The sequence below is a fragment of the Struthio camelus genome, chromosome 9 (assembly GCF_040807025.1).
Source record: "Struthio camelus isolate bStrCam1 chromosome 9, bStrCam1.hap1, whole genome shotgun sequence".
In the NCBI taxonomy this organism is placed as follows: domain Eukaryota; kingdom Metazoa; phylum Chordata; class Aves; order Struthioniformes; family Struthionidae; genus Struthio; species Struthio camelus.
In genome coordinates, this window is record NC_090950.1 from 21,837,792 (window position 1) to 21,849,685 (window position 11,894).

The 11,894-nt window shown below is 58.0% G+C and overlaps 1 protein-coding gene across 3 annotated transcripts; it reads left to right on the top strand.

Annotated features, from left to right (window-relative positions):
• Positions 1-575: 575 nt before the first annotated feature.
• On the top strand, positions 576-10,879 carry PTMA (prothymosin alpha). 3 transcript variants are annotated; one of them, XM_068953662.1, is made up of 5 exons: positions 576-946; positions 5,244-5,315; positions 6,026-6,119; positions 9,189-9,262; positions 10,003-10,879. In XM_068953662.1, the coding sequence occupies exons 1-5, from the start codon at positions 740-742 to the stop codon at positions 10,048-10,050; spliced, it is 495 nt and encodes a 164-aa protein (XP_068809763.1). In that variant the 5' UTR covers positions 576-739; the 3' UTR covers positions 10,051-10,879. The 3 variants fall into 3 exon arrangements, with proteins under 3 accessions (XP_068809763.1, XP_068809766.1, XP_068809765.1); XM_068953665.1 differs by having other exon boundaries at positions 608-946; positions 6,026-6,113; XM_068953664.1 differs by having other exon boundaries at positions 610-946; positions 6,023-6,113.
• Positions 10,880-11,894: the final 1,015 nt, after the last annotated feature.

Consider the following 11,894-nt stretch of genomic DNA (forward strand, 5'->3'; position numbering starts at 1 on the left):
GCGGTTCGCCGCGGTAGGCACCGCTCGCCGCCCCCCCCCCTCCCCCGCGGCGGTGGCGGTTGTTGTTGTGGCAAAGTTTCCGCGGCGGTGAAAATAAGGCGCGCGGGGGGCAGTAGCGTGGGGTTAAACCCGGGGGGGGGGAGGGGAGCACCGGGCCCGAAGCGGGGGCTACCCCGGTACCGTCTGCGCGTGCCGGCGTCACCGGCGGCCCCGCGCGGCGGGAGGGAGCAGCCCCCGCGGGGGGCAAAGCGGATTCTCCCGCATTAGCTTCCTTTTGTCGTGCTTTTATTATTATTGTTGTTGTTGTTGTTGTTGTTGTTATTATTCTGGGCTTCCGCGGGCGCGCGGGCTGGCGCTGTCTTGGCAGCCGCGCCGAGCGCTGTGCGGGCGGGCGGATGGCGGGGGGGGGGGGGGCGGCGGCTGCTGCCTCTGCGCCGAGCGCCGCCTGCCCTCTCCCGCCGCTTCCCAACGCATGGCGGGCCTCTGCGTTTGGCCCGGGGCGTGCGGGGCGGAGAGGAGGAGGAGGAGGAGGAAAGAGCGAGGGAGGGGAAAAGGGGAGGAGAGCGTCCGCCGCCGCGCCGCGCCTCGCACCCCTCTTCGCCGGCGCACAGCCGCGCTGAGGCCGGGCACGAACTCATCGCCGCAGTGGCGGCGGCGGCGGCGCCTGCCGCTTTAAGCGGCCGTGCCCATTGTTTGCGCCGCGGCCAATGGGCGCGGGCGGCCGCGGCGCGCGCGGCCAATGGGCGCGGCGCGGGGCAGCGCGCGCGCCGCCCCCGGCTCTATAAGAGGGGCCGTGGCGCCGCGTGAGTCCCCACTGGCTCGCGCAAAGCCATCTTGGCATTGTTCTGCCCGCGCCGCCGCCCCGCGCCGCCACAGCCCCGCCGCCCTGCACGCCCCCGCCATGTCCGACACGGCCGTGGACACCAGCTCCGAGATCTCCACCAAGGTGAGCCGCGGCGGGCGCCGGGACCCGCTTCCCCCCCCCCCCCGCCTCTTTTTATTTTTTTTTCCTTCCTCCGTGTTTTGCAGAATTTTGCATTTGTTTTTGTTGTGGGTTTTTTATTCCCGCGCGCCCCCCCCCTTGAAGTTTGCAAGCCCCCGTGGCGGGGGGGGGGGGGAGCCCGGTGCGGGGTCGCCGCTTCGCTCCCCGCGCGGAATCTGCTTGCGACGTTTCTTTGTCTCCAACGTGCGGGAAGCGTGCTTGCCGCCCTCGCTGGGGCTGCGAGCTCGCCGTGCCGGTCGCCGCGGCCCGCTCCCCCCGGCTTCCCGGGGGAGGCGGCCGCTCCGGGGACGTCCCGTTGCGGAGGGGCTTGGGGGGGGGGGGAAACGCACGGCTGTGCCTCAGCCCCCGGCACCGGCGCGGGGATGGCGGCGGCGGCCCGGGCAGCGCTCGCTCATTCAATGTGCGACGGGAGCTTGACAGCCCCATCAAACTTGGGTCCCGCTCGGCAGCGTCCCTGCCGGGGGGGCGAGGAGCTGTCCCGGGCACGCATGGGGGGGCGGTCGCCGCTGCCGAGTTGCGGCCCCCCCTCCCGGAGGAGGAAAGGGGGGGGCGGGCGGTCGCCGCTGCCGAGTTGCCCCCCCGGAGGGGGTAGTTGCCGCTGCGGAGCTGCCCGGGGCTGCGGGCGCGGCGAGGCCGGGGCTCCGTTCCCGGGCTCAGCTGCTCGCAACGAAGTAACTTCGCGGGTGGGTGCCGGGCAGCGGCTCGCGAGCGGCGGAGGGCTCTCGGGGAGTCGCGGTGCGGGGCCCGGCGCCCGCCTTTGTCTGCGAGCCGCGGCGGAGCGCGCCCGGCCGCGTCCCCCCGGGGAGCCGGGGCTCCGGGCGGGCCGCGCTCCGCTCCGCTCCCCGCCGGGCCGCGGCGGCTGGCGGAGCAGCGGCGTCGCGGGACCGGGGCCGCCCGCCGCCGCCGGGAAAGTTGCGGAGGGCCCCTGCGGATGCGTGGGGACGGGGCGGCCGTGCCCGGGGGCCTCCCGCCGCGTGCCACCGGGCACCGGGTCGTGTTCGCTTCCGCGGGGGGGAGGGGGCCGGAAAAATGTTGAAGGGGAGGATTAAAAAAAAAAATTGCCGTTTCTAGGCGATTTCGATTTCACTTCTGTTTCCCGCTCCCGGAACCGCGCGCCCCCCTTTCCCCCGGTGCCTCCACTCCGGGGCTCGTGGGGCCGGGGCTCTGCTCCCCGGTGTCTCTCGGTCTCCCGGAGCGGGAAAGCGGCAGGATGGCCCCGCTCCCTCCGGGGGAAACAGGGATCGACCCAAGTTTGCCGTTAACCTTCCGCTGCCCTTTGCAGCGTGTGTGTGTGTGCGCGCGGAGGCGGGGGGGGGGGGGGAGGAGATTGCGCTCTTCCCCGGTTTGCTATCCCGCGGGGGTCCCGTGCTCCGCGGCGGGCGGAGCTGTGCCCGGCAGCAAGGTGACCCCCCCCCCCCCGCCCGCCTCCCTCCGGCCTCTTGCGGAGAGGGCGATGGCAGCGGGCGGTTCCCGGTCGTCCTGCCCTGCCCCGGCGCCTCGATACCGGCGGGACGGAGGCTCACCGCTGCCCGTCCCGGGAGGCGGGGAGCGGGGTCCCGCCCCGCCCTGCCCGGGCGGCGGCTGGGCGCTGAGCGCCGCCCCCGGCCGCCGCCGCCGTGCAGCGGGGCGCCCACCACGTGCGACCCTGCCCGCGCCGCCCGCGCGCCGCCCTCTGGGAGCCGTAGTCCGCCCCGGCGCGGCCGCCGCCGCGGGACTACGCTTCCCGGCAGCCCGCCGGGCCGGCGCGCTGGCGGGCGGCCAATGAGAGGGCGCGGAGAGTGGCGCGCGGTTTGAAACGCGGCCGGGCGCGTGGCGGCGCGGGCGCGGGGGCCCCCTGCCGGCGGCGGGCGGGCTCCGTGGCGGGCGCCGCGCCGGGGCCCCCCGTCCGCGGCTGGCGGGGCGATTCCCGCGGTGCCCTTCGCCCTCTGCAGCGCTCCCGTCGGCGCCGGGTGGCAGGGTGGACGAGACGAGGCTCGTCCCGCGGTCGTCGGGCTCGGCCTGGGCCGTGCTGCTGGGATTCCGCCCTCCGTCGCGGCTCGTCTCCGCCGAGGGTCCGGGAGCATCGGGGATGTGGCAGCTGCGGTCGCACGGGCTTCAGTGTTGGCACCGGCTCCTCGGGAGCAGAGTGGGACCGAAGGTAGAGCTTCCCGGGCAGTTGGTGTATGACTAAACACCATTGCTATTTTATGGACAAACAGCCTTGCCACACCTATAATTAGAGGCTCTGTCAAAGCATTAGAGCTAAAGCAGTCCTGCTACATGGATTCTTCATTTGGAGGCTACTGTGTGCGTTTGTCTGTTTGTATTGGACTGGTCCTGGGGAAAGGGAGAAGTTGTGGTCCTTTTTGCAGCACAGCTGCTAGCACAGACTTCATGACCTGGTATTTTGATGATAATTAAGCTGAGATTATCTTCAGTGGGGCAGGAAAGGTCAGGACTGGGGACTTATCCAGCTGACGTTCCCAAGAATGAATTGTTTCTTGACCAGGATAACTGGTCGTGTTTTGTGCACAGCTCTTTCGGAAGAGAACTGTGGGGCACAGTGAGATGTGGAAACTCTGACTGCTTGGTTTGTTCTGCATTTAACTTAAGAACTGTTGCCCTCATGTTGGAGTGCCTAATGTGAGGCACTGGTCGCGGAGCGCAACTGTGCGGTGGTGTGCGAGAGGTTAAATGCTTGTGATTAGCCTCTGGGGGATAAGGAACAGGCGTCAGTGACAGTGTAAAACTGGTGGAATTGAGCAGCGTGGGGGAGGTGGCTTGGGATTTGTATGCGAGCAGTGGAAGCCAGAGAGCTTGTGTTTTTCTGTTAACCCAGGCTCATGGGATGCTGACTTGACTAGATGAGGCCTGATCAACAGGTGTAGTAACCCCAAAGCTTGTTTTGGAGACAGCCTCCTTTCACAGCAGCATGGATGCCTCAAGTAACAGCGTCTGTGTGCGTGCCTGTCTTGGGTTTCCCTGATGCCTGTGTAACTAACTGAGTGGCTTAAACAACCTGGTGGTCTAAAATGCATATACTGTTAGTCTAAATGGTCTGCAGGGTATTTGAATCTCTACCCGAAAATGGAGAGGTGGCCATATTGATGGGGTCGGGGCTATGCCTTTACCCAGTGGTGCTCACTCCAGGAAGTGACACTGGCTTAATGAGAGTGAAAGTGCCTGCTCGCTGCGGGCTGTTGCAGCCACAAAGGGCAGGAGGGAGGGGGCGAAGCAGCTTGCTGCTGCAGCAAAGTCGGGAGCCTGCCAGCAACTTTTAAACACCTCGTGGTCGCTGTTGAAGCCGGCTGTGTGGCTGTTCCTGCTGGCCCTGGGGAAGGGCCTCTTTGCTTTCCTTGGCTGGGGTAATACTTCTTGTGCTGAAGGAACTTGCTCCAGCTGATGGAGGAACAGAAGGGGAGGAGGATGCAAGCAGAGATGCCAGTGTTAAATCCAAGTGTTCTTTATGCGGGAACATAAGTTGGATCCTCTCAGCCTGTTTGCTGAGCGACTTGGCATGACATTTTGACAGTGATCAATAGCAAAAATACATAAACTCCTGCTCTCATCTTGCTCTGCTCACGGTGGAGATGTGAACCAAACTAGCCGGCGCAGCTCTTGGAGCAGTGTAAAAATAGACTTCTTCCCCCACCCCATCCTGTTACACTTAAAGCTGTGAGATGGATCCTGGAGTCTCATCTCTGCTGCTACAAGAAAGACCTGGCGTGTAATATTTGCTGTATGATTTTCCCCAGGCAGGGCAGAGACTGCAGTCACTGCTAATGAGTTCCTGGGATTCGTTCCTGCTGCGAAGGTACTGAGCAGCCGTGGATGTCCGCAGCCCTCAGGCGGTGGAGCCCATACGTTGGCCCAGGCTGATGGCTCTCTGTGGCACTGCAGGAGCTTGCATGGACTGTGCTAAATGGGAAATCAGCCAGCTTTGCCGCTGTTGAGCATATGCGGGAGCCAGCTCTATATGTTTGGGAGTTCAGGAGGTGAAACAGAGCAGTCTCTTTTTAGATAGCTGCTCTCTGGTGAAGCTGACTTGGACTGAAATTCACCCCCGCGCGCTTGCATTCCCAAGGAGGAGCCAGACTGGGGCGACCAAATCGCAGAGCAAATAGGTGTGAAGAGAGAAATGAGCTCCTGGTCTCTCTTGGACTATATTTCACAGCTGATCTGCAGCTTCCGTAACCCAGGGGCATGAACGGATCCAAACATCTGAAATCCCAGTGACTCTCTGCTTTTCTGCTCCTTCCAGGATCTAAAAGAGAAGAAGGAAGTGGTTGAAGAGACAGAAAATGGCAGAGATGCACCGGCCAACGGCAATGCTGTGAGTATTGCTTGATCTGCAGGGAGAGACAACCCTTACTCCAGCACCCTTCCCCCCCCCCCCCCCCCCCTCAATCCCCACTTCTTATTGCTCTTCCTGTGAGCTTGTTTCCTGGCCCTGCCTGCGAGGGGACCCTTGCAGATTGCGCTGCTGCGGCGTGCAGAGCCATCGAGCCTTTGGCATTTCAGACTCAACAGAAGCTAGCAAGCCTGCAGGCGACTTCCATATGTGCAGAAAGGCAGGGCTAGGCTTGGATCTCTTGATCCCTTTCCCGGAAGCCATGTGAGGTCATGGGTCCATTGCTACCTCTTTGCTAGGCACTGGAATTGAAGAAGGGGAAGGGAAGGAAAAAAAAAAACCTCGATTTACAATGTTACGATCAGTTGAGCAGGGAAACACATTGTATACTGCTGGTTTCCTATTTTGAACATGGCAGGGGAAATTCATTCTATTGCAATTTAATGTTTCAGGGTTCTTTGTCTTGGCCTCAAAGCTGCAGCCCCCAAATTACTGTAGACCACATCTTTCATCCCTGGGCTGTCTGTAGTGCAGAGGCAGAAAGGAAGTGAGATGCACGCCTGGGGCTCCAGGGGGCTGGTACTTTAGGAAGGAAAGGTGGGGACATGCACTTCTGCTGAACATCTCTTCCCCCTTCTCCCTTCCCCAGTGCATTTTTTTTTTTTTAAGTGATGTTTTGTCTTGCCAAGGAGAACGAGGAAAATGGAGAGCAGGAGGCTGACAACGAAGTAGACGAAGAGGAAGAAGAAGGTGGTGAGGAAGAGGACGAGGAGGAAGAGGGTGATGGTAACTTTCCTTGTTCCCCCTGTCCCCGTCCCATAGCTGAGGAGCAGCGTTCTGCCCCCTGCGCAGCAGTGTCTTGTGCTGGACAACAGTCCTCTGGCTGGACTCTAGGAAGCGAAGGAGAGTCGAGAGCAGCATCTCCCCCTCGCGGCTGCTCTGGGGTGGCTCTTGCCAGCCTTGGACAGTCCTTCCTCGCTTGCCCAGGCTGCCAGCGCTCTGGAGTGAAGTCAGCCCTTGACTCTGTTCCAGCAGGTTAAGGGCAGATTCCTTCCTCCCTCCTCTGGCCAGACGGCGCTGTACCGCGGCGCTGAATAAGCGCATTAGTCTTTCCGTGCGAGTAGTAAAAACCTGCCCTTGACTCTGATGATCGCAACAGCCACTATGAATGCGAGCCTCGGCTGGTGGGCTGAGGTGGCCTGGGACAGCTGTGCCCCACCAGGGGCAAGGAGGACAGGTCATGGCCCTCGTTCATTCATTCCGCTGGTGAGGAGCGGTCTGCGGAGGGGCTGATCTGATCCCCTCACCTGCTTGCCTAGCCTTTCTTCTTTCCCTGGCTGATGCTGTGTGGCAGCAGGCAGAGGAACCTGTAGCTATTCCCTGCCTGTCAAACAGTGACAAACAGGCTTGTTTTGAAATCTTCCTTGTCCAGAGTGTTCTCGGGTCTTCCCTTTCTCCCCCATTTCCTGATCTAACCCAGCCTGGAATTGGGTTTTGGCAGCGGTGACTAGTCACTGCTGGATTTCTTGCTGAATAGCTTCTCTTCTTACCATCCTCGCTATTATTTTTTTTTTCCCCAAGATCTGCTTGGATGAGTAACATTGTTTATTTTTATCACCCATTAGGGCTGGGAGAAAACCGTTCTTGTTAGGCTTGAATGAACTTGGGGCCCTTGATTAGCTGTTACTGGGTTAATCCCCTGTGAATTTTGGGTTAAATGCTGACCTACTAACCTGTTGAGCAGTTTTGGGAGATGGGCAGGGCAGACAGGGATGGAAAGTTAATGAGCTTTAGACCAGCACCTATTCCGACAGTAAGAAAGGAGTGTAAGCAGGGAAGCCTGCCTCCTTCGTGGTAGCGCTCTTCTCTTAGCAGCCAGCCGTCCTCAGTGCCCTTCGGGTAGGAACTGGTTCACTAGAAAGACTGGGAATCGTGGCCCCATTCATACTCGGGATTTTAATCCCTGGGGACAGAGATCACTGCTGCCATGTGCTGTTCTGAACCCACCTACCTTCAACCCTATTTCAGGGTGAAAGAAGGGAAGAAGTATTTGCCTCTCTGTGTTTCCCTTGGCGGGGGGGCAGCATGTGTGCTGCATGCGTGTGTGTCGGGGGAAGCGTTGCTTGGATACTGCTGTGACAAGCTGAGGGAGCTATCGTCCCGCAGTGCCACCCCTGCTATTGCTGGCTTGCAAAGCGCAGGCACGATTTGGCCTATTGTTTATGGTGCCTGGAGGCCCTAGTGCCTCACCTTCTCAGGATCTTGCATGCGCTCCTGCCAGTCCATACTGACTGACCCTGGGTGATCTGTGCCTGAAAGCTGTACCTGAAGAGCTGGACACCACAGGGGAGAGATTTAAAGACAGACAGCGAGTGCAGCTTGCATCAGCTTTTTTCCAACACTTGGAGCAAACTCCTGCTCTGAGTTTAACAGCAGAGGGGAGATGAGGGTATTCTCTTTTTTTCTCGCCCTTCTCCGTCTCCCATCTCGTTATTTGCTTTGCTTAAAGCAGCTCAAAGAACTAAAAATGTTCCCAATCAGCTTGGTGTTATCACCTGACCCGTTGGCCAGCCCCGTGCATGTGATGGCTGGCAGGGTGTTGATCCATCGCTGGGAGCTAATTGTGCCGTTCCCGAGGTGTGGGCCATGCTGTGGCTGAACATACACTGGGGAGAGAAGGGAGGATGGGCTGACCTTAATCCCCCTCCGGCAGTCTATACGTGTAGCTCGTGGTGGTGGTTTAAAGCCAGCTTACTGGCCTTAACGCTGTAAGTTTTAGTAGGGTCTCCTGTTATGCAAGGGCTGCCTTTGCAGCTGAGCAGTTGTTCCTCTGGGGCCTCCAGTCCTGGCCCTGAACCCCCAAAACTGGCCAAACGTGAAATACTCGGTCGTTCTGATCCACTGGCCTATTTGAGCTCAAAGTGGGTCAAAGCCCAGAGCTCTCTGCTCATCCTCCTCTCTCTTGCTGTAAGATAAGTTGGTAGCATTTGTTTGCTGTTCTGATAATTAGAAAGTGTTCTGACTCAGAACTAATGTGTTCTGGCTCTCTTAACTCATTAAAGATGGACTAATAGCTGCGAAGGGAAGCAGAAGTAATCTGGAGCAGTTAGGTGGAGCAGCCACTAGAAAGAGTTTTTTAACCCCCTCCCCTTTTTCTTTGCTAGCTTTTTTGTAATGTGGTTTCAGTGCTCAGTGAAGGTGTGCAGGCTTTGCAGTCCGTTGCCTGTTGTACAAATGTGACATGAGCCAGGCTTGATGGAGTAAATCCTTCCTTTGAAGTCCCCTTGACTCTTCCCCAGTTGACTGGGGATTGGGTCAACTGGGGGATGCCTTGAAAAACCACTGGTTCCTCAGGCACCTGCTGCCCTGATTAAGGGACTGTGCTAGCCTTAGAGAAAGGGACCTGAGAAAAAACTTCTTCACTGTGAGGGTGACAGAGCATTGGAACAGGTTGCCCAGAGAGGTGGTGGAGTCTCCTTCCCCGGAGATATTCAAAACCCGTCTGGATGTGATCCTGGGCAATATGCTCTAGGTGACCCTGCTTGAGCAGGGAGGTTGGACTAGCTGATCTCCAGAGGTCCCTTCCAACCTAAACGATTCTGTGATTCTGTGACCCTGGATGTTGCAGTATGAGGCTGGGCTAGGCTGTAAACCAGAGGAGAGGTGCCTGGTGCTGAAACTCTGAGAGCCCAAAGAGAAGCTTGAGGTCTCTGCATTGTGGGTCAAGTCACTGTTCAAGTGGGCCCTTCTCTGGCTGCTTCATTTTGCTGCCCTTATCTGCCTCTGTAGTCTTTGCAGTCTGGCATGAGACTGCCCTGGAGGTTTCATGTTCCTCCCTTTCCCTGTCCCATGCAGGTGAGGAAGAGGACGGTGATGAAGACGACGAAGCTGAAGGAGCCACGGGCAAACGGGCAGCTGAGGATGATGAGGTAGGCAGAGGCCCTCAGAGCCACCTGTGTCCCAGGAGGGTTTGGGTGGGTGCTGGTGGGCTGGAGTTGCCAAGGTGGGCTCTGGGACTTGAATGCCCTCCCCATGCGCTTTCTGCTCCCTGCCCCTCTCTGGGGCCTGGCCTCAGGGACGCAGCCCAGTTCCATTTATACCCTGGCCTGGTTAGCGAGGTGTCCGCTCCAGGTGTGGCGAGCTGCTGAACCTGGGAGCCCAGGAGTGGGGATCCCTGTGGCAGGCCCAGGTGGGGTGCTTCAGTCCCCTGAGATGGATGAGAGAGAGAGGCTTTTGCACTGAGGGAAACCTGGTCGCCTGCCTCTCTGCCTGCCTTGGTTTTGTGCCAAGTGGCCCCATGGGCATCTCGGTGCCTCCCGAGCCAGCTTGTTTGGTGATGGGGAGAAGGAGGTGGAGACACCGCAAGGTTTCTGTCCTGATGTGGCTAGGGGAGCAGGCCCCGGGCAGGGATACCTCCCTGCAGCTCGCCGATGTTTTGGGCCTCACCTGCAGGTGCTGATGCCTTCCCCCGGAGCCAGCTCCCAGCCTCTCTGGGTGGGAGATCCTGTGGCGGACCCTGAGCCCTGTTGGTACTGTCTGCAGCCCCTCAAGCAGAGCTGCCTCGGGACCCTTTTTAGCAACGTTATCTGGTCTGGCCAGGCCGCCCTGGGCAGCCCCACAACGGCCCCGTCGCTGGCCCCTCTCCCTAACGGCTTTGCTCTCCCCTTAGGACGACGACGTCGATCCCAAGAAGCAGAAAACCGACGAAGATGACTAGGCAGCAAATTATTATTATTTTTTTTTTAAATAAGGAGGAAAACAAACCAATAAAAAAGGCCAGCGCATCCTCTTCACCCTTGGGACACCCCTGCCCGTCGCAACCCTTCCCTCCCACCACACCCCCCTGCCTTTCTCCCCCGTCCGCCGTGGTCATCCTCACCAAGTAGAGTGAACTCCCGACCCCTGCCCCCCAGCGCGGCGCTGCCACTTAACGAACATACGAAACAATTCGCCCGTTAACGGGGAGAGAAACCCCCATTCCTCACAGACCCCCTCCTCACCCAAGCACCAAAACTTCAAGGCCCTGCTTTCTTTCTTAAAAGTACTTTAAAGGAGAATTTGTTTGTATTTTTTATTTACATTTTATATTTTTGTACATATTGTTAGGAGGTCCGCCATTTTTAAGTGATCTCGGATTGACCAAAAGGGGGGCTTTGAAGTGTATATCTCTCTTGTTACCTATTTCTGACTTTACTTGTGGTGTGACCAGGCCCAAACCATTATCTCAAAGGAGAATAAAACAAAACCTTGTAAAAAAAAAAAAAAAAAAAGACAAAAATGCAAAAAAAAAAAAAAATTACAATCTTATTCCGAGCATTCCAGTAACTTTTTTTGTGTATGTACTTTAGCTGTACCATAGATTGTGGTTTGTATGAGGTGGCAAGGCCAAAGATAAAAAGGTTTTTTTTCTTTTTTTTCTTTTTTTTCTGTCTATGAAATTGCTGTTTATTTTTATTTTTTCTTTTTTTGGCCTGTTTGATGTATGTGTGAAACAATGTTGTCCAACAATAAACCGGAATTTTATTTTGCTGAGTTGTCCTAACAAAGCTGCCTCCCAACTGCTGCTTTTTGTTTTAGTTTTCGTTTGTTTTAGTTTTTAATTTCTTTCTCCCCTTCTTTCTCCCCTTTCTTCCTTTCTTTGGTTTGGGCTTGGGCAGGGAAGAGAGTGAGAGGGCCAGAAGCCGTTAACTGGGAGTTTGGGGGCCTCGGTCCCAGCTGTTTTCTGTTGCGCAGGCTGTGCCACCCCTGGGCTGCTTGGAGGAAGGAGGCAAGAGGTGCCACCGTTTGCCCGGCAGGGAAGGCAGCAGCATGGTCTGGCAGCTGTGCTCCAGGGAGAGCGTCTGCAGTCCGAACCCCACCTAGCTGCCCCAGCTGCTTTCTCATGCATCCTCCAGCTGCCTTTGGGGTTAGTAGGGACAGGTTAGTTAGTAAGCAAAGCTGCTGAAAGTATGGCGTAAATGAAAGTGAGCGTTTGGCTGGGGGCCTGAGGTGCTCAGTAGTTTCTGCCTCCAAGAGTGCAGTGCTCTGTGTGGTGTCCCTGTGAAATTAAGAGTTGCTGGAGATCATAGGAGAAACGCTCCCCCTTGCTCCAAAGCAGCTCCTTGGGCTGTTGAAGAGAGGATGAGAAACGCAGCCAAAAAAACTTCCTTGCAACATCTGTTCCTCCTGCCTGTGGGCCTATGGGTGAGTTACCTTCCAGCTGTGGGATGAGGGGTGCTGAGGCTGTGGAAATAACCGCTCCCCTCGCTCGAGGAGCAGCTGCTTGCGGTGGCACAGGCACAGGCCTTGTTTACAGCATTGCCCTGGCTGGGGTTCTGCAGGGATACGGGGCAGCGGTGAGAATTGGTCCCCAAGGGATGCTCCTAGGATGTACCAGCCACAAAGCGATTTTGAGGTGCCAAGTGAGCAGGGGTTTGCTTGGTGGGACTATAGGGAGAACCTTGGGGGGGAGGTTCTTCCTTTAACAAAACCTAAATACTGCAGTTTAGCCTAGGCCTCTTGTTGCTTTGCTCCTAACCTTCCTCCTCCAACTAATTTTTCCTCCCTCCTCTAGGGTGTTGG